This window comes from Lutra lutra, chromosome 1 (genome assembly GCF_902655055.1).
Source record: "Lutra lutra chromosome 1, mLutLut1.2, whole genome shotgun sequence".
Taxonomy (NCBI): Eukaryota; Metazoa; Chordata; class Mammalia; order Carnivora; family Mustelidae; genus Lutra; species Lutra lutra.
The window spans coordinates 163768312-163788654 of record NC_062278.1 but is presented as its reverse complement, the minus strand read 5'-3'; the positions used below and the strand labels follow the sequence as shown (position 1 = coordinate 163788654).

Here is a 20343-nt window from a genome sequence, read left to right as displayed (position 1 = left end):
TTACTTCCCCAGTTCTCACCCCAAATTCACATGTGCCTCACCCATACAGAGCCACCCTGTACAGTTGTGCAGGTTGTGTAGTGCACAACTCCATGGGCACCTTTAGCATAGACTGCATACATAGCCTCAAGCCTTTTGTCACACACTCAGAAAATCAAGAACCCCTCTGGTTAGCAGAAATCATTCTCCTTAGAGAACTCTTTTTAAGCAGTTGGCAATAAGACAGACACCACACACACACATACACACACATGCACAAAGCATATTCTTTCATCCCTAGAAAATTAGTCTAATCCCACTCTGTCCAATAGAAATACGAAGTGAGCCAGAAATGTAATTTAAAAATCTCTAGAGGCCATATTTTAAAAAGTTAAAAGGCACAAGTAAAATTAAATTTAATAACATATTTTACTTAACCCTGTCAATCCAATATATTATCACTTCAACATATAATCCATGTAACCAATTTTAATGAGATATTTCCCAGCAAATGTGGAATATTTACTCACAGCACGTCTCAGCTCAGACTATAGACGTGCTTAGAACCCTTGGTGGCCACATGCGACCAGGGGCTATCACATCAAACAGCACAGGTCTGCATTCTAAATCACAACAGCAGGTAGATTTTTTTTTTAATTTTTTAAGATTTTATTTTATTTATTTGACAGAGATCACAAGTAGGCAGAGAGGGAGAGAAGGAAGCAGGCTCCCTGCTGAGCAGAAAGCCCGGTGTGGAGCTCTATCCCAGGACCCTGGGATCATGACCTGAGAGGAAGGCAGAGGCTTTAATCCACTGAGCCACCCAGGTGCCCCATCACAACAGCAGGTAGATTTGAGCAAGACCAGGAACAAAGAATTTGTTGGCAAATGTCACCAAAGGCCAGAGTAGATTAGTACTAGTTCAGGCATAGCTGGATCCAGGAATTTAATCTCTCCCCTCTCCTTCCTTCCCTTTGTCCTCCGCCCTCCCGCCATCTCCCTCTCTCCTCTCTATCTCTTCCACCTCCACCTCTCTCTCTCCTGTGTCTATCATCTCTTGGCGCTGCACTCCTCTGAGTTGGCTTCACATTTAGGCAGGCTCATGAAGTGCCCCCCCCCCAACCTGACCTTGGTTTACAAGCTAACCCCATATCAAAGAGCATTTTCTCTTTTCAACAGTTTGGTGGGGAGGGGAGGGAGGAATGGTCCCTGCTCAGGTGATATGCTAAGCCTGACCGAGGAAAAAGATGCCCTGATTGGCTGATAGGTGTCATGTGTCAGCCAGGGGGTGTGGCCAGCCCCACTCCTGTATCTGCACTAGGATGGAGACTAAGGACTGGAGGCAGTGGGCAAAGCCCGTAGGTCTCCACTCTGCATGCTAGCCTGGCGTGGTTTCTAGGGTTGAAAATGCACACAGCTCTGCTCAGGTATTTTTGTTAATGCAGCTTCTTAATTGTCTGCAGCTTATCTAATCTTGATCCCAAGCTTCCACCCTACTGGGAAGCAGGAAAAAAAAATAAATAACAACTCAATTTAGTGATATTTAAACAATCTCTTTTGTTTTAATACAGTCTCTTTTGGAAAAATGTTAAATCCAGGTCACAGTTCACCTTCCTAACAGGGATCTTCCTCCCTTTTCTTCCTTCATCCCAAGATGGCGCTGGGGTCTAAGGCAAAGCTTATAGGGCTTCCTGACACTAGGGAAGGGAAGTCAGTACTTCTGCCGGCCTCCAGTGAAAGTGCTTCGCCCATGCAGAGCCACCTTGGGCAGTTGTGCAGGTTGTGCACTGCACAACTCCATGAGCAACATTAGCATAGACTACAGTGTATGCAATTCTCTCTGGTTGTGTGGGCAGCAGCCTTGCTCCCACTCACCTTGGCTTTTCAGCCTCAGTCCTCAATGAATGCCTCAGCTTTTGGACATGAGCTTCTCCCCTGCTAAGACTCTGGATGCTACTCTGCTCCCCCACCCCACCCCAACAGCCTTCTCTTCCTGACTCCTCACTTCCCTGCTTCCAGCGCTGCCCATGGTGGTAGGAGTGACTGAGTCCTCTCTGCATCACAACTTAGCTTGTGGCCCGCAAGGCAGCTGAAGCGGCATTGGAATGACCTCCCCGATGCCCATTGCCTTGGCCTTGTGCAGTAAGTGGAAGCTGCTGCCACACATAATGCAAGATTTCTTTTTCTGGGATAAGGAGGTTTCCAGGCTGTGAAGACATGCCTGTGTGTATCTCCAGCACACTCCCTGTGACTCTTCCACAAGCCTTCTGATACAGTCCTACCACTCACCCTGGCAGGGCCCGCTGGAGCTGTTCTCCCATTGCACAGATGAAGAATCTGAGGCCGCCCTGATTGAATGACGCCAAGTGCCAGACCCTGGGTTCCAGGCCATGAAGGCCTCTTCCCCCTTGCAGATTGGTCATTTAAAAAGGAATTTGTGCCTTGAAACCTGTTTGTAGGTAATTTGTTCCAGCAAGAGAAGAGCGGCCTTTCTAGCTCTCTTGCTTGGTGGAAACACGAAACACGGCTTCTGTGTTCTCCCCTCTGTTGTTTCAGGCCCTGAGAATATGCAAAGAATGACAGGAATGCCACACACCTGGCTATGTAATGTCAGAGAGACCAGGCCCCCTGGGAGCTATGTCTAACTCAGGAGCAGACACCCTGGGTGGGCATGCTTTGTGTCCCAGGAAGCCCTGGGGGGGCTTCCGGCAGCAGGGGGAGCATGGAAGCCACAGGAAGGAGGGAGGAAAAGCTCTCTGGGGCTGCTGAGTGGAGGAACTGCAGGAGCAGGGACACCCCGGCACCAGGCCAGCCTGCAGGTCTGCTAAGGCTGGGCATCTAAACAGTGTGGGATGAGCACCTTAGGTGCTGTGTGACAGTTCTGGGCAGGGCAGACCTGACATTAGATGAGCCTGAGGTGTCCTCTCAGGCAATACTCCGTCAGACAAGGAACAGGGCCAGAGAGGGAACGTTACACAAGGGGCGAGGCCAAGGGCGTAGGAGGCAGAATCACCTGGCTAGAGGGTAGCGGGCGGGGGGCTGGGCTGCTGGTGGTGCCCCGCTGGGGGGCATCTACCCTGGGGAGAAGCAGGGACTTCTCTGCTCCTACCCCAGCCCCATCCAGGGCAGCTGGCCAGGGACCCTGGAAGCATAATTCTCAGGCTTCTTGAGGAGCTGGGGCGGGGCAGGGTCCTGGAGGGTCTAAGAGCCACATCTGTGCCTGCAGGAGCCCTGGCCTGCACTTCCTAGCTTCTCAGACAGGACTTCGTGTGGACAGCTACTGCTCCAGAAAGTCATATTATTTTTACTTTCATTGTATTATTTTTACAGTCACCTTCTACCTAACGGCGAGCGACCTTGGTCATACACTTGGGATAGTGCCGTCAAGTTTCGCTTTCCATAACTTCTTCAAGCTAAAATAGGAAGAGTGTATTTAAAGAAAATTTCCAGGGGCGCCTGGGTGGCTCACTGGGTTAAGTGTCTGCATTTGGCTCAGGTCATGATTTCAGGGTCCTGGGATCGAGTCCCACTTAAGGCTCCCTGCTCAGCGGGGAGTCTGCTTCTCCCTCAGCCTCTGCCTAGAACTCCTCCCGCTCGTGCTCGCTTGTGCTCTCTCTCTCAAATAAAGCAAAAAAGTCGTAAAAAAACAAAACAAAAAACTCCAGGTAGGTGGAAGGACTGAGTACACAGCCAAGGTGAAGGGAGACCCTGAGGCAGTGGGACTCCTGGGGCCATGACAGGAAAGGGCAGGCTGAGGCTGGGCTCCTGTTCAATGTCAGGGTCCTGTGCACTCCTGGCAGGGAAGCGAGGGGCCCTGCTGGCATGGAACCCCAACCCTAAGCCGTCACGCTTCCAGATCAAGAACTGGTTTACGGCCACAGAGGGCCAGAGTGTGTGGCACACCCGCCCCACACCCTCACTGCCTCAGAGGCTCCGATTCTCCCCAAGAAATGGCTTAAAGACAGACGGAGGGCCTGTCGTCGGAGCCGAAGGGGATGTGAAAACGAGCGGGTTCCTGGGGGTCCTCATTCAAACAAACCATCTGTGAAGATGCAGCTTTGAGACAATTGAGGAAATTTGAATATGCAAATACTAATTTTGTTAGTGTGATAATGACACGATGGTTATATAAAGAAAAATGTGTATTTTTTTTTAACATTTATCTATTTATTTCAGAGAGCAAGAGCAAGCATGAGCAGGAGGGGCGCAGAGAGACTCCCAAGCAGGCTCCCCACTGAGGGCAGAGCCCTACATGGGGCTCTGGGGCTCTGTCTCATAACCCTTAGATCGTGACCTAAGCCGAAACCAAGAGGCGGACGCTTAACCCACTGAGCCATCTGGGCACCCCTCTCTTCATCTATAAAAAGGCAAAGAAAGGCTCACGAACCAAGAAGAGAGAGGTTTTGAAAGCTGGCCTTGGAAAGGCTTCACCTGCCTGCGAGGACGTGGATGCTGGGGCTGGAGGAACCGACAGAGTCCCAGCGCTGGCCTGCGGGGCCCAGAGACACAGGACCTAACTGCCCGGGTCCGGTGTTGTGTCTGGGCCAGAGGGCTGGGCTGGAGGCTTCAGAGCTGCCCTGGCTCAGCGGGGCAGACCTGCCCACGGATGGCAGTGTGCTGCTGGCCAGGAGCCAGGGGCGGGGGAAGTGGGAAGCAGGAGGTAAGGCAGGCTATGGGACATCTGCGGGGAGGTGAGAGGTTCTGTCCCAGGGGGAGGTGTCCGGAGGGCAGTCCGATGAGGACAGAGGTGTGAGGCTACCAGCACCGCCGCTGAGGGAGCAGATGGGACCACCAAGCCCCAGAGACAGAGTTCTCCAGTTCCGGAATGGTCTGTGGCCCTCCTAGCACACAGTAAAGCTCAGATTCTTTTTAAAAATTGTTTTCTATAAAGGCGCCTGGGTGGCTCAGTCGTTAAGCATCAGCCTTTGGCTTGGTTGGTAGACTCGGGTCCCACAGTGGGCTTCCTCCTCAGTGGGGTCTGCTTCTCCCTCTGCCTACCGCTCCCCTACTTGTGCGCTCTCTTTCTGATAAATAATAAATAATAAATAAATAAATAAATAAATAAATAAATAATTTTCTATTTTTTTTAATGGGGACAAACAGACATAACAAAGTTTACCATAACCATGTGAGGGGTACACTTCAGTGGTACCAAGTACATTCACACTGCTGTGCCACTGTCCCCACCATCTATCTCCAGGACGTTTTCATCTCCCCAGACAGAAACTGCCCCAATCAAACAACTCCTGTGTCCCCTCCCACCACCCCTGGTGGCCACCTCGCCATCTCCTGTGTCTGTGCGCCTGACGACTCGAGGTCCCTCACGTGACGGCAATGACATAGTGTGCTGACGGCAATCTGGGCGGCTTCCCCTTCTGGCGGTTGTGAGTGGGTGTGCAAATACCTTTTCAAGTCCCTGCTTTCAGTTCGTCTGCGTATCTGCCCAGAAGTGGAACAGCTGGATTCTGTGGAAGCTTATGTTTAACCTTTTAAGGACTCTCCAGAACATTCTCCACCATGGCTGCACCACCTTCCACTCCTGCCAGCACAGCTCTAGAGTTTCCATTTCTCCACACCCTCTGACACTCAGAGGCTCAGACTCTTCTAAGTTCCTGCTTCAACATCACACAGCTGAAGAAAAAGGAGGGCTGGATTGCCAGTGGAAGTGGGTAGATGGAGAAGGATGGTGTCAGTGGGGTAGTCTGGTAGGTGGGTAGGATTGGGGGGGCAGGGATGGATCCATAAGGGGTGTGTGTATGGGTGAATGGGGGGGAAGATTGGGGTGGGAGGGGGTCGATGGGGTGGAGGAGAGTGACATCACTCAGACCAGAGTTGTCCAGGAATCTCTAGCCAACCCCATCCCCAGCCCTGGGGGGTCCCCACTCCAGCCCTCTTGTGAAAATATTTCTGAGCTAGGGACTAGAATGTACTATCGTGCAATGTGTGCTTGGGGTTGATCACCCCTCATGGTCAAAGATATGTAACTGCTTCCTTATCACCCCCCTCCGTGCCTGGCCCCACCCATCACCTGGCAGGGTTCCCTGGTATCCTGGGCAGCCTCCGGCCAGATCTCCCCCTCAACCAAGGTCATGTGGGCAGCAGAAGCTGGGGGGCAGGCAGGACTCAGGTATTCTAAGTGCATTTCAAGTGGGCAGTCAGCAATTAATTATGGGCCCCCGGGGAAGCAGCTGGATAATCACAGAAATGCCCCAGGCACTTCTGACTATGCATCGCCTCAGGGGCCCTGCACACAGACAGGGCCAGAACTTACAAACTCCATGAGACTCCCTTCTCTTCAAATGCCCAGGTCTCTACAGTTTGCAAACCCCTGAGGTGCAAAATGGAAATAGGATCTGAGTCTGGCCAATCAGAGCACCTCGTCCTTTAGGCCAGAATGATTGGTTAAAATAGAAACAAGTGTGCTAAAGTTGGCTAATGAAATCCCTACCTGAACATGTGCTGACCAAAGGTGTTTTCTTCCCACCATGTTGCTCGGTTGGTAAGTCTACAGGTGCTGGGCAGCCATCGGTGCCTCCCACTTGGGAAGAGCCTGCCTAAGAATGAACCCATACAGATGACCAAGAAGAAGACAGATTCCTCAAGCCCTCATGGGGCTCCTGGATCCAGCTGTGCCTGAAACCAGCAAGACACACCCTTGGAGTTTTCTATTACATGAGCCAACCAGTTCCTTTTCATGGCTGAAGCCAGTTTAGGTTAGGTTAAGTTTAGGTTAAGTTCTTTATAATGGAGAGGGCCCCCTAAAAGAAAAATGTGCTGGGTTATTTGTCCAAGTGGTTTTCAGCTGCAAGCAGCAATGATGGCTGGAAAGTTGATTTCTCCAGCTAAATAATTAAGACCCCAAGTAAATTGATAGTCTGAGTTTGAATCCTGGCTCTGGCACTGACAGCTCCGTGTCTGGGGGCGAGTGATTGATCTCTCTATTTGTCCTCAGCTCTCAGATGTGGCTACAATGCTAGCAGCGTCTATTGGTCACTATAGTCTGGGCTGTCTCCCAAATGCCCAGCTTGAGCTTGTTTTGTGTTCAAGCCCTTTATGTAATGCAGGCTGGCTAGAGGTCCTGCTCTCCAGAATCCTCCCTGCAGGACAACTAGATACCCAACCTAGAAGTGTCCCAAGCCATTCCACTGACCATCCAGTGACCATCATGAGCCACATGACCCCACCCAGCCCATTTTCAGAAAGGCCACCCATGCCTCATGAAGCAGCACCATCTGACATGCTCCCGAGTGTGCAGGAAGGCCCCAAAGGGGCACAGAAGGCCCAAGGCCCCTCGGGGACATCTGCAGGAGCCTCCCACATGGACTCTAGCTCTTCCAGCTTCTGATTCTCTAGCCTAGTGGCTGCCCAAGTGCAAACCAGAGCTTTGCCCCTCTGCCGTCCACAGCCCCACTGATATGCCCTGCTCAGTGCACCCCACAAACCCTGGTATTAATAACTGATGATTTTAATACCCTGGATGAGCCAATGTGTGCAGCAATCAGAAGGCGCCTGCCTCCCCCCCACAACGCCCCCCGCACCGTGCTCGCTGTGTAATTACGCGTGATCACGGTGCAGTGAGCACTGATTGCGACTCAGAGGCCATCGCTTGCTTTCGGGCTCGTGGGGCTGGAGCCCCCGGCGGCCTAACGAGGGTAATTGAGGCAGGGCTGATTGTGCCGGAAAGCTGAAGGGGACTGAACCATGAGAACAGGCCACGTCACACCCCGAACGGGACGCATTTGCTAAATTTGTTTCCGATGCAATTTCATGGTGATTACACTGATTTCTCTTTAGTAATTGAGCCTGGCGCTGAGCTCAATGCCTGCAGCCCGGCTGTCAGGACGGGCCCATTTTGTAGCAGGAGGTATTGATTATGATTTATGGACCACTGTCAGAGCCCTCAGGAAGGGAGGACAGTGCAGGAAGGCGGGCGGAGATAGTGGCCGGGGCTCTCTGGGAAAATCCCTCCTAATAGGCTGTGGCCGGATTTTGCTCCAGCTCTGTCACTTCCCACTGTGTGGCTTTGGGCAGTACCTGTGTGCCCCCCAAATCCCCATCTGTTGAGGTAAGAAGCCCTACCCCACAGAGGTCCAAACCAGTCCGTCCACCAGCCATGCTCGGACAGCAGCTGGGTTACAAGTCCTCTATCCACAGGAATGTCCTTTGGGGACATGTCCCACCTGTCCCACCCAGAGACAGGCCTGCTGCTTCCAAAATCACCACCGCTGACCCCCCATACCTACCCTCTGGGTCAGCAACAGCCATCCCTGTTGGGCCCTGGAGGGGATGGGCCTCGAGACAGGGCCGCTAGGCAGAGCCACGCACCTGCAGAGGCTGTACCCACATGGTTTTCGTCAGAAAAGTACCAGCCCAGGGGGCCTGGGTGGCTCAGTCTTTAAGCAGCATCTGCCTTCGGCTCAGGTCATGATCTCAGGGTCCTGGGATCGATCCCCACATGGGCCTTCCTGCTCAGTGGAAAGCCTGCTCCTCCCTCTTCCACTCCCCCTGCTTGTGTTCCCTCTCTCACTGTGTCTCTGTCAAATAAAATCTTTTTAAAAAAAAAAAATACTGGCCCAAGTCTTCATGGGATGGAGGAGTGTATCTATGCTGCGGAGGCCAACACTCCCTACTGGGTTCCTCAGCTGCAGGGTTCCCAACAAGAAGAATGCTCCTGGCTGAGAGAGTCTGGTCAACAAGGCTCCCGGCCCTCCCCGTTCAAGGTGGCCTGGAATCCCCGGGACAGCTGGGCCGCTCTGGGCTCTCTGGAGCGGAGTCTGCATCTCGGCAAGGCCCCCCAGGAACCAGAGCTCCAAGCCAGGTGTTCGTAAGCCGGCTGCCCAGGAGAAGCACCGGGAGAAGCTCTGGGAAGTCATGTGTGGGGTCCCCAAGGGGCTGAGGCCTCAGTGGCCTTCCGTCTCGCTGGTGGCTCCAGAGTGCATCCGAGGTCCCCAGACACCCAAGAGCCTCCTCTTGCGGGCAGTTCTGGAGTGATGGTGCTGTGCTGGTGTGAACCCCACTGGGGGCAGTCGGGCACCCAGCCCAGCAGGCAAGGGGCCTGGCACCACGCAGGCAACAAGGCTGGAGCATGGGGTGCACCTGCTGGGCCACAGGCCCCACCCCCAAGCGCTCCCAGCAACCAACACTCGGAGCCAAGAGGTTTAGCAAAAATGTTTAATCTCTCCTTAATGTGTGTGTGTATTTACAAGTACTAAATCTGAAGAACAGTAAAATAGGAAATAGCCGTATATTTACACAATCCGCGGGCGACCGCCCCGCCAGCCACGCTGCTCCTGCAGGACAGCGATAGCTGGGCGGGCAGCTCCGGCCCACCAAGTGATCACTTTTCTTTTGGGTGGGGGCTCTGTGGTGTTAAAGGACAGCTAATTGTGGGCTTCGTCTTAAAAATATCTTTCTTTCTCTCTAAATATATCTATTCTAGCTTGTGTAGCACCAACGACATGAGCCATCAGATCCAGAACTGGGGAACTGGGGTGGGGGTACTCTGAGCAAGGCCAAATCAGGGAGGGCAGGAGGGAGGTTTGGGGCCATCCATCTGGGCCCCCCAGGTCCCTCTTCCACAGCCCCCAGTCCCAGCCCCTCAGGCCCTGGGTTGGGGAGTAAAGGGCAAGCTCGAGGTATATGGAGAGACCAGGCTCCCAGACGGAGGTGTAAGTCGTCTGGGGGCACTCCTGAGACCCTGTGGATCGGGGAAGGGCAGGGAAGCACAGGGAAGGCCAGGTAGGGGGGTGGATAGGCGTGGCCTGCAGCAGGCAACAGCAGCAGTGTCTGGGACAGGCTAGGAGCCCTTGCTTCCCACACTGAGGCCTGGATCCCCCGAGCCCTGGGGCAGCAGAGGGGCCTTCCAGGCAACGGCGCCCACCCTCGTTGCGCAGAGCAGGGCTTCAATTCCAGGCCCCTGCCAGGCCCCCGTGCCAGTGCCGGAGCCTGGAGTGAGAGCCCTTGCCAGAGGGACACGCAGAGGGGCCGGCAGGGTGCTGCAGAGTTGGGAGGGCCGTGGGAAGTAGTGATGAGGAAGAGGCAGGGCCTAACAGCATGTACCAGCAGGAAGGCCGGCATGGGACCTGCTGCAGGGGTGAGGCAGGCTGGGGACCAGCTCCATGGGCTCGCATGTAAACAGGTACTGCTAAAGTGCTTGGCCTCCCTCTGTTACCACTGCCCTGCCTGCCCACCGTCCAGGTGACAAGGGCACAGGGAGGGCCCCACCCTTGAACCTGTCACCTCACAGAGGCAGGCACAAGCGCTCGGCTCTGCGGGGACCAGGGAGGGCAGAGGAAGGGGTCAGAACTGGATTCTGAACAGGAGGGATACAGGGGCTGAGGAGCCCCAACCTGACCCTCACGGAACTGGAAGAACGGGGGCTTCGCATAGAAGCCGGCACCCTGGGAAGACTTTCCGGGGGGAGGGGAACGGAGGCTTGGCCCCAGGCACAGCCAGGCAACATCAGAGGGGAGGCAGGAGTGCACCCGGGGACGAGAATCTAGGCCAAGGCGAGCGGCTACCAAAAGACAGCCAGATCTCCAGCCAGACCAGCCTCAACTCGGCTGCCCAGGGACGAGTCCACAGGGGCTGCGTTGGGGCAGGGGGCTTGCCTGAGCTCCAGCAGGGCACACACTGCAGCGGGAGGCCCGAGCCCTGCCCGGTGCCCATGTTACCCCGTCTGGCCTGTTCCATTAGCTTCCTGCACCAGGAGCGCTCAGCCTTCATGGAGCTCCCCCACGGAAGGAAGTGGCCCTTGACCTCATCTCCAGTGTGTGGCTCACGCTGCTTAGGAGGGGGGACCCCAAGACGGGCAGCCCGTGGGCGCAGGGCTGGCCACAGTTAGCTGTCCCTTAAAGTCCATGGGAATCTTGAGTACCGTCAAAAAAGTGAACATGAAAAGGGGTCAGGCCGCTTGTTTGCGCTCACAAGTGACTGATTAATTAAAAAAAACATAAAAAACGGGGTCTAACAACCTCTAGTATTCAACACTTGCAGTTTTAAAAAGTTCAAGTCAGACTAAACGCTAGCACGGTCATGCAGGAATCCACGGCCCCGGCCCTGGACGCTCGAGGGGCCGGCGAGTTCTCTCCTCTGTACGTCACAACGAAAACAGGGTGGCCCGCAGGTCGGGCGGCAGAGGCCTTGGGGGCGCCACTCAGGGAGGCCCTGGCCACTTCCACGACCATTTGGTATTGCTTTCCCACTGCCTCAACTTCCTTATTCTACATCATAAAATTTCTCCTCCTCCAGTTAACTGTACAGGACCCCACTGGGGCTGGAGACTGAGGCTAGAGCCACATATATATATATGTGTATATATATATACATGTACAGAGTTCTTTTAATTAAAAATGTGTTCTTTCTTGCTCACTGAGGGCCAGATGGGCAGAGCCGACCTCCAGGCCCTCTGGTCACTGTGTCCTACTCCCAGGGGCCCTGCCACAGCCCCGAGTGCCCACCCAGAGAGTTCCCCTAAAAAAAAACCCAAAACAAGTCCCCCAGATGTCCCGCCGCCCGTGAGGGGCACGGCAGAGATGCTGGACTGGAAGCCGCTGAAGGTGGGCATGGAGAGCAGGGGACACAGAGGGGTATGAGGGAGAAGGGTGGCCGGGGGCTGCTCCCAAGCCCCACTCAGCCGGGGAGAGCACAGCCCACCCAGGGGCTGGTGCCAGGAGCGGCGTTGCAGGGGAATAAATAATGGGAACGTGCGCTCATGGCCCGGAGCCCCAGGCCCCAGTGGCTCCCAGAGGCACAGCCCTGAGGACAGGAGAGGAGTCACCGAGTCCTTCTGGAAGTCACGTGGGGGCGCTGAGCGAGCCGTTCTGCAGCCCCTCCATAGGAGGGAGCTGGGGCCTGTCTGGGCGAGGTTGACGTGGCGCTCCGGCCTCGGCCGCGGCGAGCACGCGGTGAATTGGGAGGACGGTGGCGGTGGTGCAGCAGCGAGCGTTGGGGGTGCCAGACGCAGCAGGTGGGCGGCGGCAGGTGGACGACTTCAGCTCCTCTTGGCCGGGCCCCCGGCATTCGGCTTCCCCCCGGGGATGCCATCCGGGGCCCGGGCCTCCCACTCCACGCAAGACGCCAGGAACGGCGGGTGCCCTCCTTACCCCTCGTCCTGGCCCTTCTGACCTCAGCAGCACAGCCTCAAGGAGATGGACCAGGCCGGCTACCCCCTTCCCAGAGGGCTCCAGCCATACCCCCAGGTCCTTGGTGGTCACCCTCTCCTCCCAAGAAGTCCCTGGTCACACTGGGGCTCCCCCCACCCGCCCTGTGGTGAGCAGCTCTGGGCACGGGAGGTGCTGTAGGCACGGTCACCCACACCACGAAGAGTCGGGGCCCTCGCCAGGCAGGAAGAGGAGGTGGAGGGCCAGGAGGATGCTGGACCACATGCCCGGCCCCGAGCGCCCTGGCATAGGCACAGTTGAGGGCGAGGCTGCCTCCGAGGCCTCCCAGCTCTGGCTGCCAGACAGAGGCCACCCATGCGGGCCCTCTTGCTCAACTCCCGCTGGGCGGTGACGGCCAAGGGTCTCAGCTGCTCAGGGCCATCGTGTCCACCACCTGCTCCAGCTTGCTCCGGAGCCGCTGCCGCCGTGCCTGCTCGTCCTTCTCCAGGGCTGTCAGGATCTACAGGGGGAGGCGGGGCGTCAGCGGGCCCAGCCGGGGCTGCCTACTCCCATGGGGTGGGTACACGGAATCTTGGGCCGGGGGGTGCCCAGGAAGCATGTCACCCTGCCACGACCTGCAGGGACTCTGGAGCTGGCACCACACTGAGGGGCCTGGGTTGAGCCTGACTCCCAGGATCCCCGTGTGGAGAACGAGTCCCCCAGGTCAGTATGCCGACCCTGTCCCCCAACCCGGGCTTTCATCAGAGCCCGCCCTGGAGCCCTCTCGGTGTAGGTCTGTCTGAGCAGGGACTGGCCTCCTGGGGCATGGACACCTCTCACAGCCTGCTCTGCACCCCAGCTCCGCCTGAGGCACTGAGCGCTTGCTGGACCCTCTGCCCCTGCTCCTGGGTCCTGTTGGCTGTCAGCCCTCCAGCACCAGCCCGCCACCACCTCCCTGCACCCAAGTCCCCCAACCCACCACCTGTTTCTCTGCACCCCTTACAGGAGAACTTCTCAGAAAGGACTGCTAGCTCCTCCCGGTTCCCCTTGAGGGCTGCAAGAAGGAGGGCTTCAGTCCCCACCCTGCAGGTCACTTGTCCTCCTCGGCACTTGGCCATCGGCCGTGGCCTGTCCCCGGCTCTCAGTCCCAAGGCTCTGCCTGCCCCTCCCAGCTCTGGACTCACCTCTGCGGCTGCCTCCTCCACGCCTACATAGGTGCCTCCTTCTCTCAACTGCCAACCCCAGACTTGGGCCCAGAGCCCGAGACTCTTGCACTCTCCAGTCTGCCCCCTCATGCTTGAATAGCTGGACGCCCCTGAGACCCATACCTCCTACAGCCTGCCCTACTTCCTCTCACTCAGCCACAGGTCTGGAGATGGGCCCACACCCAGTCAGAGAGGCAACACCCAGCCCCTGAACCCCACATTCCAGCAGCATGGCTGCAGCATCTGCTGGTCCCTGCCTCCCTCTTGTCCCCTGCTATCTGGCTCCAATTACGGCTCCAAACCCTGACTGCCCATCTCACTCGGGGAACAGCCCAAGTTCCCTGAGGCCTGCATACCAAGGGACGAACCGTGCCTCAGTCTTCCCTACTCCTCCCCCAGGGCCAGCTGATTCAGCATCCTGGCCTCTATGGTCCTGCCACAGAGCCCACACTGGCCTCAGGGCCCTAGCACTGGCCAGGCCCATCCTGCTGCTCCAGGCCTTTGTGTCCTCTCCAGTCCAGCCTATAAGTCCATCCTTCCTCCCCAAACAGCTCACGGAGCCCCAGGTCGGCACAGATGCCTAGGAGGCCTCCTGAAGCCTCACTCCAAGTCAATGGGGGAAGGTGCTGAAACTTGAGGAAAGGCCCATTGCCCTGCCCTGGAGACAGCCACCCAGGCCAATAAATCCCGCAAACAGGGCCCTCAGGGCACAGTCACTACCTGACCCACAGTCTCCACCTGGGAAAGATACAGCCGTCCACTCCCCCATGCCCCACGGTGACAGAAGCATGATCCCTGAGCTAGTGTAGCCCAGGCCAGGCAGGGAGTCACGACAGCATTCCCTCCCTGCCCTAGTGAGTGAGGAGGCCAGTCTGGGTGCAGAGGGGGAACAGCAGGAGGCGCCCAGCCAGCCTGAGGCATGAGGAGGGGCCGGGGTAGCTGCAGGGGCTTTGTCAGGGGGCGTGTGCCTGGCAGCATCGGGCAGGGGTCTGAGCCGGGAAGGCCAGAACCAGCGAACATGCTCACCTCATCCTTGTACTTGGTGATGTAGGAGTAGATCTCGTGTAAGGCGCTCATGCTGTTGAATTGGCTCAGGTGCAGCCGTGACTGCTCCGCCAGGTAGGCGCTCATGTCCTGGTCGCTGATGGCGGGCATCTTGGCAATGTCTGCGTAGTACCTGTCGGGGGGCAGCAGGTGGGCTGGGGCAGCCGATGGGCCGAGGGCGGCAGGGGGGCGGTGAGCGGGGTCCTGGCCCCTCCCCCGCCCGCCTGCCCATCAGGTGCTGCCTACCTCTCCACCCAGCTCTTGTAGTTGGGGATGTCCTTGGCGTAGAGCAGTTTGTTGGAGGGCGAGTCCTTGCCCAGCTTGTGCTCAGACGTGGAGCAGGAGTCCATGAAGGTCTGGGCCACCACGGACAAACAGGCGTCTGTGATGCTGCTCTTGTGGATGTCGAACACGAACTGAGGGTTCTTGATCACGTTCACCCAGAAGCGCAGAGGCAAGCTGTGGGTATGCCCAGGTGCACAGTCAGACAGGGCCTCGGCACCCCTTCCGGTTGGCATAGGGAAGGACCCATCCCAAGGGCCTGCAGTCCTCCTGGCTCCGACCCTCACACTGGTCATAGACGTCCACAGACGTAGGGGAACTGAGGCCCCGAGAGAGCCAGGACTCCCAGTGAGCGCATCCTTACCTCCCAGGATCTCCTGAAGGGTAGCCCCCCCGCATCCACAGGCATACATAGATGAGACGTACAGACCCAACAGTGCCCCCTCACCTTTGGGTTCCCCCTGCACATGGCCACAGCCCTCCTAGGCCTGCTCACATCAGCTGGGCTGGCTCACCCCCATGAAAGGCACACACCCATGCAGGCACACCACTAGGGCTGGCTCAAACCTAGACAGGCTCCCCTCCAGGAGAAGGCTCACCACCAAGGCAGGTCACACCTGGGCTGGCTCACCCCTCCTGCCCAGATGGGCCCTGGAAGCAAGACTGGGAAGGGGTCCAGGAGACACAGCCCCACAGAGAGCTGACCTCTTCATCCAAAATCCCCCTCTGGGACAGCTATCAGCTAAGGTATGCACAAGCCACTAGCCCAAGTTAACTGTTTAAATTAAAAAGAATTAGGGGGTTATGGACATTGGGGAGGGTATGTGCTATGGTGAGTGCTGTGAAGTGTGTAAACCTGCCAATTCACAGACCTGTACCCCTGGAGATAAAAATATGTTATATGTTTATAAAAAATAAAAAAATTAAAAAAAAAAGAATTAGGGGCACCTGGGTGGCTCAGTGGGTTAAAGCCTCTACCTTTGGCTCAGGTATGTTCCCAGAGTCCTGGAATCGGGCCCAGAGTTGAGCTCTCTGCTCAGCGGGGAGCCTAATTCCTCCTCCTCCTCTCTTTCTCTCTCTCTGCCTGCCTCTCTGCCTACTTATGATCTCTGTCAAATAAATAAATAAATAAATAAATAAATAAATAAATAAATAAATAAGTCTTTTAAAAATAAATAAATAAAAATAAAAAGAATCAAATGAAGTTAAAAATCCAGATTTTTGGTTGCACTCATTCTATATCAAATGCTCAGTAGTGATACATGGCTGCTAGCCAAGGCTCTGAACAGCACAGATCTAGAACTTTCCATCATCACAGAAAATTACCCTGAACGACACAGACCTGTATGGCACTGCCTCCTCTCCAATGCCCCATGGAACCCTCTCACGGAGCACAGGTGGAGCTGGAGGCCCCAACAAGGGCCAAGGCTCCATCCCAGATTTGTGAAGCAGCAGCGTGTAGAGCTCAAAGTCCTAGGAGGGCTAAGGACACCAGGGGACAAGGGAGGAAGAGGCCAGAGGCCAAATGCACAGGAGCTCCTGTAAGGATAGGGTGAATGGTGCTGGGGCCCAAGGTCAAGTTCAGAGACATGAAAGCCAGCGTGGGCAGTGGCTGTTGGCCCTGTGGGGCGGGGAAAGAGCTTCCGGAGCGCTGGCTCTCACTGTCCTCCTACTGCAGCCAGCCAGCATGGCCCATTCCATTGCTCCAGCTTCTCACACACAAGCCCACACTCACACCCCCTCACACAGCCACGCACACCCAGAGACACTAGTGAATGCACAGGCACACACACACACACACACACACACACACACACGTGTCCACCTCCCCACCCCTAAGGCAAGTCCTGCAAGTTGGAGCAGAGGACCTGGGTGGGGAGGCGGCAGACACCCCCAAGATGGGTGAATCAGGAAGGCCTGCCCACAGAGGGGATGGCCTCAGCGTGGGTGTGGTGAGCTTGGGGGCCTCTCTCCTCACCTGGGCAAACCTGTCCCTGGGGCCAGCCCGCCTAGGCCCCGCAGCCCCCACCTTCCCCAGCCCTATCCCCTGCCCCCGGGCCGCACCCCTGCACCCGCCGCGCCGGCCCTCCGGAACCTACCAGTTGCTCTTCCATGTGTGGCGCACGTCGGAGTCGTGGATCTGGTGCTGGTCCGCCTGCTCGTCCAGGAAGTCGAACATGTACTTGATAGCCAGCGGCAGGGCTGAGCCCCGGTGCGCTGTGCTGAAGATGGTCTCGAATAGGTCATCCACAAACTTCTGGAGCGTGCCCTGCAGGCAGGAGAGGGCACAGAGCTCCAGGAGGGCCACCGGGCTGCCCCCTTGCCATCTCAGGCACCCAGGTCTATGCAGCCATAGGATAAGGCCAAGGGGGAGGGGATCTACTCTGACCACGGCTTTCTGAGGCCTGGGCCTGGGTGTCCCTGCCATATCCCCACCACCCGCCCACCAAGGCCTACTTTGGTGGCCAGCAGCCGCGTCAGGTAGATCTCTGAGACCATCTTGCTGCCTCGGTCGCCCTCCCGCTGATCCAGGTGGTCGTGGTTCTTCACCAGGTGCCACAGCTTGGTGCCACTCTCCAGGTCGGGCGTGATCATGGGGGTGCGTGAGCGCAGGCTGTCGGGGCTGCTGGCTGTGCGCAGCATGCTCTCTGTGGGGACCCCAGCCGTCAGTGGGGTGCCCTCCATGCCTAGCACCCATGCCCACCCTGCTGCTGGCTGGGCGGCCTTGGCAGCTCCCTGATCCAAGCTGAAAACTGTGGAGTCAACAGCCCCACCGCCCTGGGTTACTGGGGACAGATAGAGACATTGAGGCAACAGCAAAAGGACCACTAATGCATGATCCAGGGAAAGGGAGCCTCCACGTTGGAGGGAAAAGCCATCTCTCCAAGTGACGAGCCATAAAGAAGCCCCGTCCCAGCCTGTGCAGGGAGCCGCGGGGAGGCGCCCACCCAGGCCTGTGGGCCCTGCTGTCCCCATGCACTCGCTCACCATATCTGCTGAGAGACTTGGTAAAGGTGGACGAGTTGGAAATATTGTAGGCGGATGTCTGCTTGGGCACCAGGGCCACCGAGGACCCATCTGTCACCTGCGGGCAGAGGACCAAGAGACATGTGACCCCTCATCGGGCCCAGAGGACACCCCCGTTCCAGTTCTGAGTCTGGAGGCCAGTCGCCTCACTGCTCCAAGCCTCAGTTTCCCCAGCAGTGCACCTGCAGGGCTGTGTGGGCCCCTATATCCTCTTCTTGGGATGTACTGTCCAGAGCCAGAGGGGCCTGGACGCTGGCTCCCGCACTGCCCCGGAGCCCCAGGAGGACAGGCCAAGCCTTAGCCAGAAGGTCAGGAAGTCGGGGGGGTTACCTGGTAGTGAGCCAGTGTGTTCAGCCTCTTCCAGTCGTTGTCGATCTTGGTGGTGACATCCTCATCTTGCAGGATGATGCGGGCCATGCGGCCTTGGCGCCACTCTGCAGGGAAGAGAGCGCTGGAGGGGTGGGCCACTGGGGCAGGCGCCTCCCACCTACTGCTCCCTCTGCCAGATCCTGGCCTCTCCCAGCGGAGGGGACGGACAGGCCCCGAGGGGACAGGGTGCCCTGTGGACACTCAGTGAGAGGCCTGGAACAGCAGAGTAAGGGAAACACAAGGCTTCTCCCCTCCTCGAGGCTAGGCTCCCTTCCCGGCTCTGGATCTGAGCAGGACACACACACCACTGCAGGGAGGTCCTGTGTCCCTTCCCCACCCACACCTCCTCTGGCAGCCCTACCCCCGCCCCATGGCAGTTGCCCTGCTGTGGGCATGTCCTGCTTTCCAGGGCTCTGGGCCCACCTCCTTGGCCTGGCATTTAAGGCCCCAGCTCTGGCTTCTCTGGTCACTGCTACCACGGGACCCCCAGGCCCTCTACCTCTGCTGCCTGCTCTAGCCCTTCCAGCTCTGCAGATGCCCCTACCTGTCTGGCTCATGAGCCAAGTGGCCCCCCCATGCCAGCTCTGACAGCCTCCTAGCTCCTACAATGCACAGGAACCCACTCCCTGCCTCTCTCCCCTGCAGGACAGTGGCTCCTAAAGTGGACTTCCTGCTTCTCCCCTCCACCCTGGCTAGCAGCAACTTCCCCGAGCTCAGCCCAGACCACAGCCCTTCCCGCAGAACCCCCCATGTCTTCCAGCACCTCCAGACCAGCACCCAGCATCCGGCTCACTGCCTGTGGCCTCTAACAGTACCCCAGGGCTGCCCTGCAACCTCAGGCTCACAGAACCTAACTTCCCGGAGCCCCCCAGTGGCACCACTGCCAAGCCGCAGCTAGGCTCACCCAGGTCCATGTCCCCAGCCTTTGGCCGCTGGGAGTAGGGCACGCCCTTGTACACAGCATCCAGCAGCTTCTCCTTGACCTGAGTCACCGTGTCACAGTTCAGCCCCTTCACCGGCACCTCGGGTGCGTTCTCGTTCTCGGGGTTCACACAGTTCAGGGTCTGCGGGCAGGGAAGGGGGCCATATCAAACCCTGGCTCTCCAGGGGTGCACGCTGTGCTGGGGGGCACAGGGAGGGCAGGGCTGCATGAGATGGCCGGGCTCACGCTCACCAGGGTCTTGTAGTCGATCTGCTGCCGGATGAGCTTGTCCTCGCTCAGGGAGTAGCGGGCCTCGCCCGTGATGGCATCGATGGGGCCCTTCTCCATCTGCTGCTTGATGGCGCAGTAGAGCATGAAGAGCGGCTCCCCCGCGCACTCCTGCAGAGGGCAGGTGGGTCAGGCAGTGTCCAGGATACCTGGGGGCTTCCGCCTCCCCCCCCCCCCGCCCCCCACGAAGCTGTGTGCGCGCTTCCCGCAATGAAAGAGGCAAGCGGAACCCTGGTTTGAGAGCCCCATGAAGACAGTGCAAGAGAATAAATGAGCCACTCAATCTGCCCCTATGAGCTTCCAAGTGAAAACTCTAGCGTGGCCTCAACCACGAGGGCTGGGAGCACACGGAGAGAAATGCCTCGTGGCCAAGCTGGGTTTATACCAATAAGACCCAGGCTGGTACACTCCCCGCCGAAGCTTCCCCAGTTCAGGCCTCAGTGGGCCCAGCACCACAGCCTCCTGCCTGTGCTCCAGAACCCCGCTTGTCGGAGCCCGAGAGGAGCAGCCAGCACCACACACAGGACAAAGCCTAGGCTCCCCACAGCCCCAGGCACGGTGGACCCTGGGCCGCATGGCACTGCCCAAGGTGGCAGGCTGGATGTCGGAGGCCCACCCAGCTGGGACCCAGCCCTGCAGGCAGAGGACCGCCCCTCCTTCCATCACTGGAGGACAGTAAGCCAATGCAACCATGGGTGCAGACACACTGACCCGGAGCAGTGACTGTCCAGCACTGTGGGACACAGGAGCCCATGGCCAAGACGCCCTGAAGGGGGCCCCTGGCACTTGGCACAAGTCCACTTTGCCCCTCTGGCCTCTGACCACTTTCCCTCTGGTTCCCCACACTGCGGCCACCAAGGCCATTGCCTATACCTCCAACAGCTCAGTGTGTCCCCACCTCAGAGCCTCTGCCTCCGCTTGTCCCTACAACCAGAAATTTCTCCCAAGGTCTCTGCTGTGGACAAAGGCAGCGTAGGCAAGTCTCAGGCGCCTGGCCTTGCAGCAGGTCTGGGCAGGGAGTCCCAGCATAGTCACCTGCCCCCTCGTGGCCCTGGGCTATCCCGTCCGGCCCAGTACGTTCCCTCATGTGCATGGTGAAGGGGCAAACAGGAATTGGAAGAAGTGG

General features: G+C 57.5%; 1 protein-coding gene across 3 annotated transcripts in view; it reads right to left on the bottom strand.

The window, feature by feature from the left end:
* Window positions 1–9136: 9136 nt before the first annotated feature.
* PLXNA1 (plexin A1) overlaps window positions 9137–20343 on the bottom strand; it is a 49799-nt gene continuing 38592 nt past the window's right edge. For 2 of the 3 annotated variants that reach the window (XM_047742723.1, XM_047742717.1), the window contains exons 24-32: window positions 19182–19328; window positions 18912–19071; window positions 17969–18072; window positions 17600–17696; window positions 17069–17259; window positions 16711–16880; window positions 14576–14788; window positions 14312–14462; window positions 9137–12600 (exon numbers count right to left, since the gene is read on the bottom strand). In XM_047742723.1, the coding sequence (XP_047598679.1) occupies window positions 12505–12600; window positions 14312–14462; window positions 14576–14788; window positions 16711–16880; window positions 17069–17259; window positions 17600–17696; window positions 17969–18072; window positions 18912–19071; window positions 19182–19328 (1329 nt within the window). In that variant the 3' untranslated portion in view covers window positions 9137–12504. Of the gene's footprint in view, window positions 12601–14311; window positions 14463–14575; window positions 14789–16710; window positions 16881–17068; window positions 17260–17599; window positions 17697–17968; window positions 18073–18587; window positions 18761–18857; window positions 19072–19181; window positions 19329–20343 lie in introns of those variants that run through there. The other variant, XM_047742734.1, reaches the window with a different exon arrangement.